The sequence below is a fragment of the Loxodonta africana genome, chromosome 5 (assembly GCF_030014295.1).
Source record: "Loxodonta africana isolate mLoxAfr1 chromosome 5, mLoxAfr1.hap2, whole genome shotgun sequence".
In the NCBI taxonomy this organism is placed as follows: Eukaryota; Metazoa; Chordata; class Mammalia; order Proboscidea; family Elephantidae; genus Loxodonta; species Loxodonta africana.
The window spans coordinates 19,038,144-19,058,458 of NC_087346.1; the positions used below are offsets into that span (position 1 = coordinate 19,038,144).

General features: G+C 36.0%; 1 protein-coding gene across 1 annotated transcript in view; it reads right to left on the bottom strand.

Annotated features, from left to right (window-relative positions):
- Nucleotides 1-2,852: 2,852 nt before the first annotated feature.
- The window catches only part of FAT4 (FAT atypical cadherin 4), a 203,205-nt gene continuing 185,742 nt past the window's right edge, over nucleotides 2,853-20,315 (bottom strand). The window contains exons 12-17 of the mRNA XM_010590538.3: nucleotides 17,454-17,539; nucleotides 16,439-16,618; nucleotides 14,166-14,290; nucleotides 12,286-12,503; nucleotides 7,615-7,876; nucleotides 2,853-5,885 (exon numbers count right to left, since the gene is read on the bottom strand). Coding sequence (XP_010588840.2) covers nucleotides 4,021-5,885; nucleotides 7,615-7,876; nucleotides 12,286-12,503; nucleotides 14,166-14,290; nucleotides 16,439-16,618; nucleotides 17,454-17,539 — 2,736 coding nt within the window. The 3' untranslated portion in view covers nucleotides 2,853-4,020. The remainder of the gene's footprint in view (nucleotides 5,886-7,614; nucleotides 7,877-12,285; nucleotides 12,504-14,165; nucleotides 14,291-16,438; nucleotides 16,619-17,453; nucleotides 17,540-20,315) is intronic.

Here is a 20,315-nt window from a genome sequence, read left to right on the forward strand (position 1 = left end):
TACTAACCATATAGATCGTTAATGATGTGATATTTCATTCAAAATATCTTTAAGGAAAATATCCCAGATTAATCATAAACTTTAATATTTTATTTCACACTGAAAGTGTTAATAAATATGTGCTAAAATATATTTCATTTCTGTGTTTATTTTACCTAGGGGAAGGGAAGTAATGTTCTTGAAATTTTAGCACCTTTAAAATTTAATTTATAACAGAAAACGAGAAAAAAATAATTACATTGCTGAATTATTGATTCAAATTTTTAAAAACTCATTCTTACCTTTTTCAGTCTCATATGTTGAATTCAAGTAAAATATAGGTGCATTTATATGAAAATAGTGATTTTTCTTAAAGACGGAATATCTGGATGTAATAAGTCACTTGGACATGTCTTTTATATTCTCTTATAAATAGATTATTTATAAAGGAAACAACTTTTAATAGTTATATATTTCTCAGCAACCTTGGTTTTAGTAAGCATTTTGCATAGCGACATGAAATTGGGGAGTTTCTGATGCTCCAGGTCTTTCTAATACTCCATTTACTTCAAATGATTTTGATATATCTGGACAAGCTATCAGTGAAATCAGCCAGTTGAGAGAATTCCAGAAACAACCTTGAAAGTAATGGCAATGTGATCTTTAAGAAATGAGCACCCAGAGTCCTGTGCCATGTTGCCACTCCAAGCCCACATATGTTTTGCCTGAATGGTCACATCTCTTTTTTCTGACCCACTAGGGTATTTTCATTACGCACCTGAAATAAAGTTATGTTTTCTCTACAACACAGATGAGAGAAGAGCTCAAAAGAGTGACAGAGTTGCAAGCAATCCAATAAACACTTCCAGAGGGTGGGTTAGAATTCTGAGGTCACGATCAAACATGTGAATATGCAGGTTGCTACTAATCATTTATTTGTAGGGATTGTTACCTGGTAAATTTGTCTATATAGGTAGTTCCCTGACTTAGGATGGGGTTCTGTTGCGATGACCCCTTTGTAAGTCAGTTCTGACTTAGGTCAGATACCTCTTCTTTTTTTTAAGTTTCATTATTATTGCCTTTTATTATTAGCATTTTTATAAGTCTGGCAGTGTTTTGAACAGTAAATCATAAAATTGAACATCTGTGAGTGAACATCTGAGCATCTGAGAATGATAACATCAGCAAATTACACATTGCCACATATTACCAAAATAAGATGTACCAAAACAAAACAACAATGCAGGCTGTCATGACTCGAATGCCCCATAAATCAGGGACTATCTGTAAGTCCACCGTGCCCCCCCCAAAAAAGTACATGATTTGTTGTTTCACTACTTTAGTGAAATTATTCTCTATTTTAAGTGAGAACTTTATTTCATGCATTTCTGATAGGTTTTGCTATAAATATTCTTGCTTTGGTGAAAAGGATTTCCAAGAAGAACCAAAACTTGAAATTTTCCTATAAAGAATCCTATCTTAGTCCTAAACTGGGACTGATTACTCGAGGGAATAGTAATTCTCCAACTCACAAAGAATTCTTAAGAATAAGAATACAGAATCTTGGCATCCGGTTCTTTCTCCTTAACCCTTAGCTATTACCATGTTTATCATTATACTTTGAGCTCTGTTCTCAATTATACAGTTTATATCCTTGAGGACACTGAGATGCTTCAGAGTGCCTTGAGAAAAAAAATAATGTATTCTGTTTTGACTTATGCAAAGCAATCATTGTGCTTCCACATTTGGAGCATAAAATCTTAGGGCAATACTGAATCATGTTGGCTCATCACAGTCAGCAACAATAACAAAAAACACAATTAGGTTAGTGTCTTAAACACACTCTGTCTCTAAACCACATTAAAGGAATTTAATGATTTAGATTAAGCCCACACTTTGCTTCCTCGCGACGGCACTGGGTTTTGCTTCCTATTTTGAAACAAATAATAATCGAAACGTTATTAAATAAATAATCCTATCATATATCTCAATCTGGTGTTGATTTAATAATATATTTATTTACCAAAACCTTTATATATTATTAAAATCCCCATTAGATATGGTTGAGTCAGTATTAGTGGTTAATATTCTTAGCAAATATTAGGTTTGGGGACAGATATTTAATTATTAAAATATTCTGAGATTAGAGGTTAACCTGTAGAAGTTCTGTTACTTCAGATGTAACAATATGTATACAAATGGAACTTGTGCTGGGCCATTGTCTTGTCCTGAGCTTTTTCACTGTTACACAATTACTTGAAAATGGAGGTTTGTTTTAGCTAAGGAAAAATAAAGTTCGTTTAGAATTTAAACAAGACAGTCATCAGTAAATAAAAGACAGGCATGTGTAGGAGAGCTTACCCTGTCGTTCTTCCTACCTATGATTGGACTTAGAGAATATTGGGCTGGGTCCTTGGAGAAAATTCAATCCAGACGTTTTTCCATAATTAGCTTTAATTCATTGCTATTCCTATAACTATAAGCTTTGTCCAAGACTGGCCTTTGGTGAATACACTCTACTGAGAACTTCCAAACATTTATTATCAGAATACTTAAACCAGGTTCAAAACAAAGTTAGTCCCCTAAGACCAACGTAGTCTAGACTCATCCTACACCAGGGACATCCAGGAATTCTGACAGGCGGGACTGTACTAAAGTTACCGTAAAATATCTGTTCTGGCAATTATCCTTATTCATGTTTTCAAAAAGAGAATGATATCGCCCATTTATAGTTCAACCTGCCATACCTTATTTACAAGCAGAGGCTATTCTCAATTGGGCATGCAAAAAGGGCTTAGAAAGATGAAAAATTAATATTACACTTGTGAATTCAAAGTATTTTAAATAAATATTTTAATTCTATTGTTGGCATTTACAAGTAGAAAGCATACAATATGTTACAAATACCAAAATGTGAAAAATATGAATGTTACATAAGTAACAAATGTAAAAAAAGTATTTTCTTACCTTCCCGGAAAGTAAGAAAACTATTCAGCATAGGAAAATACCAGTATCAAAAGCACAGTTTAGGTGTAAAAAAAAAAAAAAAAAAAAGTTTTTACACAGTATTAAAAAAAGGATCTACAAAATGACAGGAAGTAATGAAGTGTTGAAATTTGAATTTGTATAAATTATAAAAACTCGGTATGTAGGGTGAATGTTAAGTGGTTGAAAAATAAGTCCAATCATAGGCTTTCTTTAAGTCAATTTTTTAAAATTTTAAAAGCATAAAACTTTTTTTTTTTTTCAATAAATAACTTGTAAAAGTGTCTCTTAGAAGCGCGGCTGAGAGTATCATTCCACAGTTAAGAAGGTGGCAGTGTCCTGGGGACAACATCCAATCATTTTGTTCTTAGTGAAAAGCCTGATAGAAGTTAGAAGATGATAATCATTTACAAAGAGATTCAGAAGTTTCAACACAATTCTGTAAGAAAGTCCTAAAGTGCTAAACAAAATGACTTAACTTTAGTACCCACTGTCATCTCCAACTTACTCAAATACGCAAACATTTCTGAGCAACATCAAATGTGGAAACTATAGTTCTGAAAACATGTTAATACTGCTTAGTCTTTCACTCACAGATAGGAGGGCTCTTTTCTATGATTATTTTACATTTTACAAGAACTAGTTAAACCTCAGGGATCTTGCAATGCAAAATATAATAACAATAATGATACATTGGAAACAATACACATACCTCACTGGGAAAACACAAGCTCATTTCTGCAATGGTAACGGTATTAATTTTAAAAGTCACAAATCAAACACTGGTAAATAAGAAAAAAACTTCAAATGCTGCATGCCACATAGCTAATTACAAAATACAAAGCATGCAGGAAAACAAACTGAACCAAGCATATTTAAATTAAGAGTTGTTTTGAGTCTGTTTCAGCAGCATTGTGGTTATTATTTTTTAAAGGTTTTCCTCAACCACCAGTCCATACTGGCCTGTTTATCAAATACGACCCAACCTCGTCGGCAGGCTTAAAATGGTTTGAGTACTTCTTCTTCTTATATTCTTATAATGCCAGTACAACAAGTTCACACATATTGTTCCGCTTCCCCGTCTTTGGGGACCGTCTTAGTTGTTCCACTTTTGCCTTCTTCATTTGCTGCTGCTTTTTCTGGCAGAGATGCCAAATCTTTAAAAACATCCACATAATGGCCAAAGCCAGGGCCCCAGTTCAAAAGGTTGTCCCAGTTGAAGTTCCCTGCTTGCTGCCCAAGCTTCAAGGGCAGTGTGTTGTCAGCAACCCCCGGTGCTGCTGCCTGTGTGCCCACAGGTCCTCCCTCTGCCCTGCGGCCATGGTACCTTCTAGGCTTCAATCTGGCCCCATAATTATCTTCATCATCTGCATCAGACTCATTGACTTGAGATAATTTGGGCATCCTGGAAGTATATACCATTGGCTTTTCCCTGTCATATTCCATTTCTGAGCAAGTAAATGACTCATGGGAGTCACTATCAGAAGAAGACTCTGGAGCTGGAATGCCATCTGCTGGGTTCCTTGTCCTGGACAGTGGCCTTCTGCAGTCTTCCTCTGAAGAAGACCTTCCGTGGTCTGCACTGCAGATACTTGGGTTTCTAGGGCGAGGGGTGTTCAGCCTCTCCACCTCTTCAATGGAGAGTCCTACTGGAGGAGAAGATTCCAGAGGAATCTGTCCGATTGGCTGCTTTAGGCGACTCCCTGGTCTAGAACTATGTGATGCCATGGCCTGAGGACTCTTGCTTCTCCTTCCCAGCCGCGTGGCATAGTTGAAAATGCCAGGCTGGCAGGCATCACCATGCATTTCCAATGTATTCCCATCCCTCATGGGAAGATGTAATTCCCTTGCTGGGCTATTCCTGTAGAAAGTAGAGGACTTGGAGAAAGGAGCTGGACTGTGTCGAGACAGAGGGTTGGGAGTAGGGCAAGCTGAGTGGCTTAGAGAGCTGGTTCTTAATCCTTGACTATATGAAGGCTGGTAAGTCAAACTGCTTGCTCCTAAGGGCATGGGGGATTGCCTTGCAAAGCCTAGGGGACTATGCCTCTGGATAGAAAATTTAGGTGTGTGGCTGCGAAACTGCTTGTAGTGTTGGATGATGTCAGCATCTGAAGGGGCGATGCTGCTGGCATTGTCGATATCATAGTGCTCTATCTCTTGCTCCATTGAAGCCAGAGGGGCACTTGGTATGGTTTCTGAGTTGTGGGGAATGTCAGTCTCATCATAGATAAGGTAAGGGTTTTCTCTTTCAATGATATCCGGTTTAGGGTTTCCTTCAGGCTGTTTCCTCACAGTCATGTCATCTCCATAGGGTGGAATATTGTCTGGATCATCAAAAGCAACGTTCTCACTTCCCTTTTTCTTCTTCTCCTTCGGTTTCTTCTCCTGCTTGGGACTTTTGGCCTTCTTCCCCCTGCACTGATTACACAGAATCAGGCTCAGGACCAGGAGGGCTAGCACCGTTGCGCAGCTGCCCACGATGGCAGGCACAGCCCACAGAGGCAGGGAGATCTCTTCGGGGCCCTGGCTCAGAACACAGACATGCCCCCCAGGACTTCCAGCTTTGCACACCCTCCCCTGAGGGCAGACAACGCCGAGACAGGCGACCACTGTCTCACAGGTCTGCCCTGTGTGGGACTCCGGGCAGCTACAGGTGAAGCCAGAGTGCAGGCCAGGCTCGCAGCTGCCACCGTTCTGGCATGGGTGGGAGGCGCAATCTCCAGGAGGCACGCACTTGTAGGCATACCACTGATTAATGCACAGTAAATCGCCCCAGCAGGGGTTGCTGGCACAGATGTTTGGGCCACGACAACCAATCTTCACAGAGGGGTCCGTTTTTGAGATGGAGGCCAAGCTGTGCTTCCCACTAAAAGGGAGACTTTCTCCTCCATACATCATAGAAGCAACACAGCCATCAAAACCTGCAGGGAAAAACAAGAGCCAATCATCTGAGGAACAAATAAACAAAATGTGGTATATCCATACAATGGAGTATTACTCAGCCATAAAGAAGAATGACATTCTGGTATACGCTAAGGCATGGATGAACCATGAAAACATGATGAGTGAAATAAGTCAGACACAAAAGCACAAATATTGTGTGATCCCATGAAATATCTAGAACAGGCAAAGGCATAGAGACTAAAGTAGATTAGTGGTTAACAGGGGTAGGCTAAAGGGGAGAGTGAGGAATTATTGCTTAAGGGGTACTGAGCTTCAGTTTGGAGTGTTAAAAAAACCCTTGAGAACAGATAGTGATGGTGATTGCATAACATTGTGACATTGTGAACGTAATTAACGTCACTGAATTTTACACTAAAAATAGTCAAAATGGCAAATTTTTATTATATATATTATACATATATACATAAAACTTGAAACCAAACCCACTGCCATCGAGTCAATTCAGACTCATAGCGACCCTATAGGACAGAGTAGAACTGCCCCATAGAGTTCCCAAGGAGCAGCTGGTGGATTCCAACTGCTGACCTTTTGGTTAGCAGCTGAGCTCTTAACCACTGCACCACCGGGGCTCTCTCTCTCTCTATATGCATATGTATGCATATGCACATATATATATTTAATAAATTTTTTAAAAAAATTTGCAGAGAGAAATGTAGCTGTAAGGAGCTGTAGGAAAAATCAAAATTTTAAAACACTAAACTGCTAGGATTTGGTGAAGAGAAGCTTCTCGATCATATCATGTGAAGTTAGAAACCACAGTCTCAGAACCACCATGCAGTTCAAAGGCAATAAATCTGTGCGTCTTAAAACTTAGCAAGATGTGTAAGATTTTCATGACAGAAACGTGGAGTGGATAGCTCAGATGCTGGTATTTCTGAAGACTTGTGAATAATTTCAACAGGCAGCATATTTTTTCTCTCTCTCTCTTTTTTAATTTATTTAAAATTTTTACTTGCTTTATTTTTGCAGCCTGTACACCAAAAATCGAATACACCAAATAATTGAATTAAATGGAAAAATAAAACTGAAGAAGAACAACAACAAATAGGTGAGCAGCTTCAGCCATAACATTATGCATTTTCAACAGAGGTGATAACACCCCAAAGGAGGCAAACTTCAATTTTTGGCATACAAAAAATTTTAGCTATTACAATGGTCTGTGGGCCTCCAAAGGGTCACAGTATATGCACAGACACACAGTAGAGCTGTGTCATTAACATTTCACAAGGCAGAAGTGGGGCTTTAGAAAATAAATGTCTACAAAGGCTCCGTACATATAAAAAACATAAAAAAAAAAAAACCCAAAACTCTTAAACACTATGCCACCGGGGTTTCCTTCATAAGAGTGGTGACTATTTATTAGTCCCCCATTGTATTCCCAGTGCCAACCACAGGGCTCAATGAGTATCTGTCATGTAAACGAACAAATGAACTAATAAAGTAATGAATGTATAAATAAACACCTGGATGACAAGCAAAGCATCAAAGCACTATATGGCTGAATTATGAACCCTGCAGGACAGTTGCAAGAGACTAAAGGGAGTGATGACTGACGATTTATTATAAACCACAGCAGAGAGCTATGATAATCTTAGGATATCCATAAGCGATATTATTGGAAACCCAGCTTCTTTTGAGGAACAAAATCACCTTTCCTTTGTGACTTTTTGCAACATAAGCATTTACCTGTTTGAGTATCTCGATGAGCTTGATTGGGTGGAATTCCTCCAAGAGATATAGTAAGCACATCAAGGCCACCAAAATCCTGAGTCGGGTGGATGATATCTCTGTTAAATATTCTGTCAACAGACAATACCGTGGCTGTTCCATTTTTTCCAATTAGGAAAGTATGCCAGTGACCGTCTGCAACATACACTTCAGGAATATTTCTTTCCACTTTGCCAGCGACTCCTGCATCTGATGTGAAATGTACTTTGCCATTCTTAATCTGTAAAGCATAGTAAACCAGCAATTAAAAAATGATACGTTTCAATAAAAATATTAATGGAGATAAAGTTTAAAATATTGACTAAACTAAAACAAACAGATCAGCTAAGGGGTTTGGCTGTATTGGCATAGACTTACACATTTTAGGGTACATGTATCTACATTTTTATTTAATAGTTTCAATAGTTCAAGGGCTTCTTATACTTATATCTATATTTTTAAGATGCACAGAATTATTCTCCAGGACACAATTTCGATAATAATGGAGTAAATACCTATTCAAGGTAAGTGAATTCCATCTCTTCTATGATTATTAATATATTAAAGGCAATGTTGGGCGTACTTTTTTGGTCTGTTTAGTAATTGGTCCATACCAACAAACCAAACCAAACTCACTGTCCTTGGGTTGATTCCAACTCATAGTGACACTATAGGACAGAGTAGAACCTCCCCTATAGGGTTTCCAAGGAGTGGCTGGTGGGTTTGAACTGCAAGCCTTTTGGTTAGCAGCCAAGTGCTTTAATCACTGCACCACCAGGGCTCCTTCAATTGGCCCATAGTGATCAAAAAATGTTAAAACCACATGCAAGAAGAAAAATGAATTACTCAGCTAAAAATAAAGCAGAGTTGGAAAAATAGAGACAAAAATAAATAATTTTACCTCTCAGCTATTACACACTGGAATTTTAGGAAATTCCATACTTCTTATTTACTTACTGGAAAAATCATACTTGTTATTTATATTAGTTTTTGAGATGAAAAACTATGATGAATAATGGCAAGCTCTTAATAATTAGGTGTCTGGGCAAGCCTTCATTTTGGCTTTTACAATTTATCTGAAGGATATTTGGTTTCTTTTACTTTGCCCAGTAGAACATCGGGTAACAGGACGCCCCCACTCCAGTTTCCAGCTACAAAGTTTCCAGTATCCTGAGTAGACAACTTTAGAAAATGAAATAATTCATGAGGCAAAATGAACATTTGGTTCAGACAGCATAATCCTGTCACTGCTGTCAGACAGAGCTGGTGCCTTGGCAGGGGGATGGCGTGGCACTGTGCCTCAAAATACGGGAAAAAGGGATGTATCAGTTAATTTTGTCACTCAGATCAAACGCTATTTCTATGTGCAATAAACATCTGATAGAACTAAAAATCCATTCATTTGTGCTATGCAGAAAATATGTCTAATACATTTACGTACACTACTAATAGAGGGTTGTTTTATTAAAGCAATCTCTAGATAATAACATATTTCGGTCATCAAAATGAGATGGGGGAATGAACATTCTAGCTAAATGACAATGTGTTTCATCAGATGGGTAATGTCTCATGTAAAAACAGCTTCTCTTTGGTTACAGCTTTTTGAAAGAAAGCATTGAGGAAGAGCCTTCTCCCTGTTTTCTGCTTCTCTCCTACTTGTTGTCCCTTCATCTGACAAATTTCTGAAGACAGAACACTTGGAATGTATCATGAGGGGTGGTGAATAAGAATATAAGTTCCCGTTATAATATCCTTAATGTTTCTTTTTGCCCCAGTAATACTCTACCTAACACAGCCTTCCTAACTTTCAAAATATCATTCTAATTTTTTTATTTGGTTTTATTTATTCATCAATTTATTTGTTCATTTATTTATTTATCTTTGACTCTATAGGGCTTTGAATCCCTCATTTCAATTCTGTATTGTATATGTAGCCTCACTTGAATATATATATATATATATATATATATATATATATATACACAAAACCAAAACAAACTCGTCGTCAAATTGATACTACACACCAAAAGAAAAGAATTGATTTAGAATAGAAATGACGTCTATCACCTGACTATTCATACAGCACCTATGCCATGAATGAAGAGAGCTTTGTGAAGCACTTAAAATCCAGTGTCAACACAGTTACATGCAAGTCTGCTGTCTTTTTGCCTTTCTCTCCGAAATTTTCTCTTCTTAATTTCTTCTTTAGTCAAAGAGAGCCTAGATGTTCTATACATTCTCCTCCCTCCTCATATTGCCATTACTACCCATGCTTGACACACTCTCTCTTCTCTAACCATATGAAATCTCATTTTTTTTTTTCTTCATTTTCACAAAATAGCTTTTGGCTGCCTGTGTGTGTGTCTGAGAGACAGGCAGCAAATGAAACAGAGAGATAGAGACAGAGAGTGACAGAGAGACAGAGACACAGAGATAAAGATTAAGAGCAAGCAAAAATAAGAAAAAGAAAACTGTCAGAAAGTGAGCCAAAAGAAAGAAGTAAACCAGGAGCCTTGGTCACTGATAAGTTAACTGATAAGTAGCAGTCCATTCTAACCAGCTTCCTAGCCCATATAAGCAGATCCTATTCCTTTCATCCAAATGGTTTGCCTGCTTACAACAACCACTCTTCCTGTCTGTGTAGTTCTTTTATCCTTGTTCTTTTCTTATCTGTTCACTTTACCTGCTAAGTCCCTTAAAGGTCCTGAAAAAAGGCATTTCAAAATTTTATACAAATAGGCATTTTGGTCTGGATTACTCATTATCATTTACTTTCCCTAAGAGGGGGAAAAAATCTCTTTTCTAAGCACTTGCTACCAATGTAAAGAAATCACAAGCTGCTGTCCCACTGGAAATGCAAGATTTTATGGTGACAAAAATGGATCCTGACATTCAGCTTCTTCCTTTAGAACGAAAAAATTCTGTCTCTGATTTCTTCAACCACATTGTATTTTGACTTGAATTCCTTGGCTTAAAGAGATAATGCATAGAGATGTTTCATATGTCATTCAAATAGTATGAGGACTTGAAAGAAGCTTAAACAGATAAAGCTCAAAGCCTCTCCAAACATAAAAATGTGTCCTGATCCTTAATTTTCTAAAGTATGAAAGTCTCCTTCTTTATTTCTGATATAGTTTTCAGTGAAAACTATAAACACCAAATAACAATACCATATAATGGCTTCTGTGTTCCATTTTGTACTTGCTTTATTCATCCTGAAACAAGGCCCTTTGTAGCAATACTGGAGGTAAAGTTCAAACCTGAAGATGTCCTATCCTATGGCATTAGTGCAGGTTTTCTCAACCCCAGCACTACTGGCATTTTGGATCAAATAATTCTTTGTTATGGGAGGCTGTTCAGTGCTTTGTAAGATACTTAGCAGCATTCCTGGCCTCTACCCACTAGATGCCAGTAGTACACTCCACTGATTTGTGATTATCAAGAAATATCTTTAGACATTGCCAAATGTCCCCTGGGGGATAAAATCACCCCCAGTTGTGAACCACTGGACTAGAGGGTTATAATTTGAAAATTTAGAAGTAATGGTTTTTCTATTCCACATTAAAGATTGCACAGGCAAGATGACAAGAGTCGGCATGGACAGAGAAAATTTTTGATGACAAAGAGGCTGAAGTTTAGAGGTAAACATCTGTTTTTATTTTTAGTGTTTTATGTAAATTAAACCTAATACTTGTCTATGTATACGGCCCTTTTCCTTCATGAACTCAGTAGTTTTCAAAATGTTGGTTAATAAGTGAAAATAATTCAGAAAATCTGGACTTCTTTTCTAATAATTTACTAAAATTCATATCACAGAATTATCAGTAGATTTACAATATATAAAATGGCATTAATGAAAAGCAGTCAAAATTACTGACCAAAGAGTTGCTCCTCTAAGAGACAAAGACATTTTTTGCATGTGAAAGAAAGCAGATTAACAGTTTTAAAGATTAGGAAAGCTAAGAACTGATGGGAAATGCATATCAAATAAAATTATTCATTGATTTAAAAATTATATTCCTTTCCTGACCAGAAAACAAAGAATTATGTAAAAGCCTAATGATAACACATTATTCTTATGAAATGTAATGTTTAAAAGCTATTTATTTAGAAATCATTTGCAGAGGTTAGCTTAAGTTTTACTTACAATAAATCCTAAAAATACCTAGTAACACAAGTTTTACCTAAATAGTCCATAGAACATATGCTTCAGAATAAAGTCAGATAATTTTTTTTTCTTCTTATTTTAATTCCGCCAATTGATACACACATATCAGTCTTTGGAATAACTCTTTGAGAACAACGTCTTTCCATTTCAAAGACACATTATCTTTTTGTTTTTAAAGTAGAAAAAAAATGTACGTGTTTATCTGACAATATAAATGGCAAGAAATTCTTCCTACATTGACCTACCTAGCAGTGGTGTCTAAACCAAGACAAAAATGTTTAGAAGCCAAAGCATTCAGATCTTTGTTACTCTGGCCAATGCCTGGGGAATAGTTAAGATAGATGATATTGGAAGAGTGCCCAGCCTTAGTCGGAACTCTAATGGGTTGCAAAGAAAAGGACAGAAATTATGGGAGAAGTGATTTAAACCATGACACAGCAGGCGGTCTAATCAAATGAAGTCACCATGAGCTTTTATCTTACCTTCACAGTAGTATAATTGCTGCTTTCTTGGATGTGGATTAAAATGCCATTCTCGCTTCTTGTCCTGAATTTTATTTCCAGACTGTTCACACCAAAAGGCTCCAAGATGGCACCTCGTATGCTCTGTCTTAACAAATATTCCCGCTTCTCATTCTGACTCATGTGATAGTCTAAACGCCCTTTGCCTTCTAATGATAAGGCAGTGTCAGGGGTAATAGCTGAAAGCCAATGAAAAATGGGTAAAAACAAAAGTGAGTGCTTCCATTTGGCATTTCTTAGAGAGTTTTCTATGGTGACAAAACTTATGGAAAGTAACAATGAAAATACTAAGAATTTTTGAATTAACGCTCCCAAGCCTCTTCTTGAAAAAAAAAATTGATTTCAAATGAGTAAATCCATTCAAGAACCATGAGATAGAAGAAAAAAAAAAAAATCATGACAGTCATTAATCATTTGTGAAATGCTTATTAAAATAATTGATACATAATATAAGTCATAAATACCTGAAGAGATAGCTACCTGTTGAAAACATGTGCTTGAAAAATTCATATAGAATCAGTTTCACTGTTTTTCCAAACTTTCCAAGTGAACATATATTTTCAAAGTTAAAATAATTTGTGATCTTTAGACTTCACTATGCTAGGTATTTGGACAAAGAAGCATAAAGGCAAATATTTCTAAATCTAACTTTATGTCAGTAATCGCCATGTAGCACATAATCTGTAAAATGTATATGCTACAAAAGTGTAGAAGTTCAAGTTATAGTAACAAATAATATTGCTGAAGAAAAGATATAAGGAAAACAAGCTCAGAAAGGTCTTTGTACTAAATGGTATACTCCAAAATGGTGAATTCTATGGTATGTGAATTGTATCTCAAAAAAAGAAAAAGAGGTCTCAGGAATCAATCAACAACTCATCTCATATTCCGCATATAATAGGGTTTCAACATCCTAAATACTCATTACTTTTTAAAAAAAAATAATGTCTCATGACAACTTTTTTTTATATTTTGACTATATCCTAACTAACTGAACACAATCATACCTTCTGCTACTAAGATCTTTTAGCTTATAGTGTATCCTTTACTGTATCATGAATTTCTAATCATTTTCATCTTATAAGTGAACCAAATAAGTCCCTAAAAAGTAGCCAGATAACTGGAATGATTTAAGCAGTAACAATATATTTGAAAATGAAACAAGTTTTATAAGAGAGGTCCCAATAGGGTCAGTTAGTTGGGTATATGGTTTAAAATTAGGTAATGCCACTGTTTAATGATGGTTCAAAGATCAATAAAGTCTCATTAACAATAACATTCAGGTTATAAACAAAAAACTAATATAATTATCAAAGAAGTAACATTCAAAGCCAATTCTAGTAATTGCATTTTAAAATTCAAATATCACCATTAATTTTAGCAGATTATACAGCCATTATGTAATGTAAATACTCAGTACTTAGTGATTTAATGTATATATCTCTTCACCAAATGCAAGTAAAAAATCACCAAGGAAATATTTTCCAAAAGGCATAAAATATTAAGCCAAATACTGGATATAGTCTCTGGCCTTATAAATGGCCTTAAAAATTGCCCACCATACCCATAGGTAAAACAAAAACAACTCGATGAAACCTTTATAGAACAGAAGCGAAGAATTTAGTTACTAAATAATCCTTGAAAAGAATGTCGCTCTTCTTCAGGTAATACAAAAATAATTTTTAAAATGTCACACTATTTTACCAAAGATTGTCCATTGAATATTTTTAATATAAGAAGGACAAGGTATTTTTTAAAAATTCAACTGCATATCTAGGTATATATATTTATAGGCTTCAGGGTTAGTATAATTTCTAATGGATGATGAAACATCTTCTTACATTTCTCACAGTATTTCCCCGTCAGCCCTTCCTTGCAGTGACACTGCTGCCAAGACCAGTAATCCATACATATGCCGCCATGTTGGCAGGGGCTGCGAGTACAGGCACCTTCTAGTCTAGGGCACCTAAAATAAAATCATAATAAAGAGCATCAAACACAAAACAGGGTTGGGAAAAAGTAGCTCAATATGTGTTTTTAAACATAAATTTTATTGATCTGTTTGAACTCAAGAACTCAGTCATCTGAAGGCCAGGTTGTAACTACATTTGGAGTAAAAAATTGCACTAGAAGCTGTTCTGTATCACATGGTCTACACACGCGTAAAGGAGAAGATTAAACAGAAATGATATCTCACAAAATAAAGAAAAAGGTGGAATAAGTTGTTCACAAATCAATTCTTATTTGAGCAAACTATTTTAGTTGAATAAGCATTATTGGTTAAATTGATCCAGGGGTCACATGTTTATTTGATTATACATCTACTCCACCAGAATACTTATCCAATTAAAATTTATTGAGTGTATACTATGTACCAAGCACAGTTCTAGGCATAAAAGTATGGTGGTGAAAAAAACATCCATACATTCATGGAGTATTGTTTTCCTGTGGAGGGAAACAGACAGTAAAGAAAAATATAGTTAAATACACAGTATATTAAAAAGAAGTGCTATGGGAAAAATAAGATAGAGAACAGATATAGGAATTGTCGAGGATGTAGGATTTCTAGACTGGGCAGCGAAGAAAGAACCCACTTATTATAAAATCCTAAAAGAAGGCAGGGAGCAGAGTATATCCAGTAGAACCTTATTCCAGGCACAAGAAGTGACGAGTGATGAAGTCCTGAGGGTGGAAGCATGCCTAGCATGTTGTAGAAAAGAAAGAAGTTCAGTGTGGTTGGAACAGAGTGAACAGAAAGAGAACAGCAGGCAGATCAAGTCGGGAAGATAAAGGGAAGCCTTGTAGTTCAGAGCAACAACTTTGAGTAACTCAGAGTGCGATGGTAAACTATTGGAGCATTTTGAGAAGAAAAGTGACAAAAACTGACTTGTTTCTAAAATGTCATTCTGATTGCTAGTGATCTGGATGTGAGGTATGAAAGAAAAAGAGAAGTCAAAGGCAAGTGTATAAGCTTTGGCTTAGTAGCTGGATGGACTGAGGTATCATGACCTGAGCTAAGGAACACTGGGCGGAAGGAGTAGGTTTGGGAGGAGCAGGGAAGGAAGATCGGAAGTTTGGTTTTAAACATTCTAAGTTTGAGAGGTTTGTTAGAAATCCACTTGTGATGTTGACTAGGAAGTTGAATATGGATGCCCAGTGAATTAATTTAATTTTCACAACATGTCTATAAGATATGTTGATGTTGTTAGGTGTCATGGAGTCGGCTCCAACTCATAGCAACCCTATAGGTTAGGACAGAGTAGAATTGCCATATAGGGTTTCCATGGAGTGGCTGGTGGATTTGAACTGCTGACCTTTTGGTTAGCAGCCGAGCTCTTAACCGCTATGCCACCAGGGCTCCATAAAGTATGGTAAAGCATGTTATATATATATGTATATATATATATATACACACACACATATATAAACTGTATTTTTATGCAAATAATACATGTCTTCTATATTTGTTTGCCAACCACTCCCTCCCCCTCAAATGTATTTTCATAAGGGCCACTATGCCAAACATAGAAGGTGCACGTTATTTGCGTAAAAATACCGTACATATATACACACACACAAAGGTGTTGTTGTTGCTAGTTGTCATACTGGGGATTCAGAATCATGGTGGCCCCAGGTGTGTGGAACTGCTCCACAGCATTTTTAGCCAGACCTGTCTTCTGGGTGGGTTTGAACCTCCAGCATTTTGGCTAGCAGTTGGGTGCTTAACTGTTTGCACCACTCAGGGAAAACGGCAACATGTAAAAAAAAAAAAAAAAAATTGGCATAGCTGTGCTTATGAAAGTACCTCAGGGAGGGAGGGAGCAGTTAGCAAACAAATGTAGAAAACACACATTATTTGCATAAAATATGGTATACATAGTATATATATAAAGGGAGAGAGAGAGAAAGACTCCAGAAAAGAAAAACAATTTTCTAATTAAATATTACACTTTATACCAAATTTCAAAGTTTTAAATAAATATTAAAAATCCAAAGCAATGTAAAACATTTGCTTTTTTAATGTTTTTGGCACAATAAACATTTTTATCTTTGACACTCAATTACACACTTGATGTATTTGCCTTTAAAATAGTAAGAAATTCAGCTGCCATACTGATCTAGGATGCCTTGTGCTGCCAAAGCGTGGCTGGGCTCCAGAGGCCTTCCATTGACGGCAAACTCCATTATACACCCAACAAAATCATGGCTTTCCACGTGTCCTCTCCTCTGAAGGATTGGTTCTAGTGATCTGATACCTCCAACTGTGACTCGATTTGGCTGAACATCAAGTGTCCTAAATAAGAAAGGAAAGAAAAGTATACTAGCATCAACTCGAAGATTCAGCAGAATGTTTAAAGAAGAGTGAATATCACTTTATCTGGCATATATTACCACATGGCAAATTTGGATGGAAAATGTCATATATTGACACACGTGTTCTTTAAATGTATAACTACAGAACTGTTAGATTTTTTTCAAGGTATGTAAAATAACAAAACTTATAATAGTTCCAATCAATCAAGTTAGATTTATATAATAATATTGTGTCAACAACAAGGAGCATAACACAGTAGAAGTAGTGACAACTGTAATGTTAAGCTCAGATTAAATCACTCCTTCACTACAGACCTGACAAGGGATGCCACTAAGCTGATTAATGCAATGGGTGATATGTTTCTATTGTTTTTTTTTTTTTGTGAGGGGGGGGAGTTGTTATTATTTCTATTATGCTTTAGATGAGCTGATGCTGTATTCCAGTTGTAGGTGCTATCAAAAAATATCTGTTGAAAATTGTTACAAAAAGCTTTCAGAGGCTGTGTTTAAAAGAATCACCATCCTACCCTTCTTTCAGGAGCCAGGTCACATTCAACTACTTCATGAAGTTTTCAAAGAATACAGGGTACAGTAAACTTTCCTTTCTCTGGTTTAATCCTTATCTTTGCCACTTCATTTCACACCATTTTTACATCATATGCTGTACTTTAATTATTAACTGTTTTGGTTTTCTAGTATGAAAATCCCCTTGGGGAAAATAAATTATTACATAACACTTACATAATTATTTTAACTATATAATTTCCTTTTTAATTTCAAGTAATAGTAAAGATCACACTAATAATTTTACTTACCAGTCATCTGAAACTGCCACATTACTGACAGTGCAATACCCTGGTTCTTGGTTCTCAGAACAAGAGTCCACAGTTAAGGATGCTGCCTATAAAACAAGAGAAGGAAATGTTCACTGTGGGTCCTACTGTCACTATTATTCTTTTCAGGCAATACCACCCAGGGCTTATGCCTATGTGGTCATAATTTTGATAACACTTTGATTTAATGTATTATAGTATATGTACATTTAATACATAAAAATGATGTAATTATACAGTATCAAGATCTGAGCATGTATTTCTTAAAAAAAAAAAAAAAGACAGTTGCCATCAAGTTGATTTCAACTCATGGCAACCCATGTGCATCAGAGTAGAACTGTGCTCCAGATGGTTTTCAATGGCAGATTTTTGGAAGTAGATTGACAGGACTTTCTTCTAAAGTGTCTCTGGGTGTACTTGAACCTCTTGGTTAGCCAAGGAGCCCTGGTGGCACAGTGGTTAACAGCTATGGCTGTTAACCATAAGGCTGGTAGTGCAAATCCATGAGCCAGTCCTTGGAAACCCTATGGGGCAGTTCTACTTTGTCCTACTTTCTGTACACCCAGGGACTCTGTATTTCTCAAAGACATCTAAAATTAAAATTGTGATATCCTTACATGTAACAGGTGGGAGAGTGCTTGGAAAATGTTTTCCAGCCACCTTGTTTTATAGATGAAAATATTAAAATATCATTAACCTCCCTTAAAATATCACACGGTAGGTCTGAGACAGCTTCCTGGGGTTACAATTTTAAGAAACATGTTTATTCTACTATCCAGCTATTCTAAAAAATGAAGAGACATTTGATATCTGATTTTCAAATGTTTTGTTCCCATATTTCAACCTTATTCACAGAAGATTATGAAAGTAGAACATAAATACTATTACAGCAACTTATCAAGGTTGTAGAGGCCTGGTGGCACAGTGGTTAAGAGCTTGGCCACTAATACCCAAAAGATCGGCAGTTGGGATCCACCAGCCACTCCCTGGAAACCCTATGGAGCAGTTCTACTCTGTCCTATAGGGTCACTGTAAGTTGGAATAGACTTGACAGCAACGGATTTCGGATGAAGGTTGTAATACTTGTATTAAAGATAAAGGTAGAGATAAAGTAAAAAAATTAGTTTTTTTTTTGCATTTGTGAGTTATTATATATATATAACATATTACAGCATGTTTATGTATCACCAGAATGCATTATTACATATTGCGGAAACTCCCCAAATATTATTTGAACCACAACTAACAGTAGACATTTTTTCATCCTAAGGAAAGATAAAAACATTCTGCTTAGTAGGACATATGAATAGTTCATTTAATCAATAATTAAAGTCATAAATTCATAGGAAAAAAAGGCCCCAAAATATGCTACTTTTCAGAGATCTACACTGGGCAACAGCCACAGAGGATGGCCAAGGTAGAGTTTAAGACCAAGGCTGTGGTATAGCCATAGTATTCCGTGCTCTGCAATGCTGTTAGGATGCCCTTCCTTTGTCCCCTGAACTTCAGTAAATGACAAAACTTTGTGTATACCAGGGGGATGATATCTGGAGTGTGGTATTTAAGGACGTGGCTGGTAAATCTCAAGGAGAGAAATAATCCAAAATGCAGAACCATAGAAGGATTTAGGTAGATGACGGATTCTACCTAAATGTAGACAAATGCCACAGAACAGGGCTACTCCAATGTTGTTATATTTATACAATCAAATTATGAGTACCATGCAGGTATTCAGTTATCAGAATGTCTATCATTTGAAATTAAGTTTAACCAGCGCAGCGCAAATGTAGGCAGCATAGCACAGGGGGGTTATGCAAGTTCACTTACTTACAAAGAGGATCGTTTCCAGTTTTTCTGTATTCCAGAATGGAAGACATTTCTGTCTTTCATTATGGCTAGAAATGATTCATTCCTTAATACCCCATTGTTTGTCAATATATTATATGGTTTTTCAGGATTTCTCATAGAAATATACACTTAGATGGGAGATTTGTAGAAGAATATCTTAAATACCTCATGTTTCAGAAATAATCACTGGGATCAATTTATAGTTACTGAGCACCAAAATGTTACTTGGCAAAAATAATTTAAAATGATTCTATGAGCTAGTTATCATAAGCTCCATACAATAAACTCTAATTAGTTACGTAATTTTTTTCTTGCTATCTTCTCAATTATAATAAATACTAACATTTTTAAGAAACACACTTCCAATTCAATGCCTCATTCCAATCCTATTTAGTTAACCTTTTGAGAGGTATAGCTTTTTTTGCCCCAGTGATCTATAAAACTTGGTGACATTCAATTTCAAAGGCAGTATCAGGCTATCATGATATAACTTATACTTTTTATGTATGCTATTTGATTTAAGTACAATTTCTTTTATTTCTGAAGCAAAATCTTAACCCATCCCTTTTTAAAAAAAAATAGTCAATATTAATATTTTAGTCAATCTTAATATTTAATACATATTTCTTACACTCTAAAAACTTGGTGAAGCAGCTCCATCAAAGGAAAAGATACCTGAGGAGATCTTTTATTGGAATAGTAAACATGCAATTAAATCTTTGTGATTAAATGCTCCTTCTTTTACTGTTGAATTTTTCTACCACTACCTCTGTAAATTGAGATGTTCCTAACCTGTCTTTGCAATGATTCAAAGCTGAAAAGTTAATGATTCTACCAGTTTCCAACAAAATCCTTTTGAACTGTAGAAAATGAAGATTCAAAATCCAGTAGGGACCTTATTTTGGAATGTTTTCCGAAATAGGGAGGCATTTTTCCTATGACAGAAGTACTAATGGCAAACTGTTCTTTTCCATATTTGATATTATCCAAAAATTG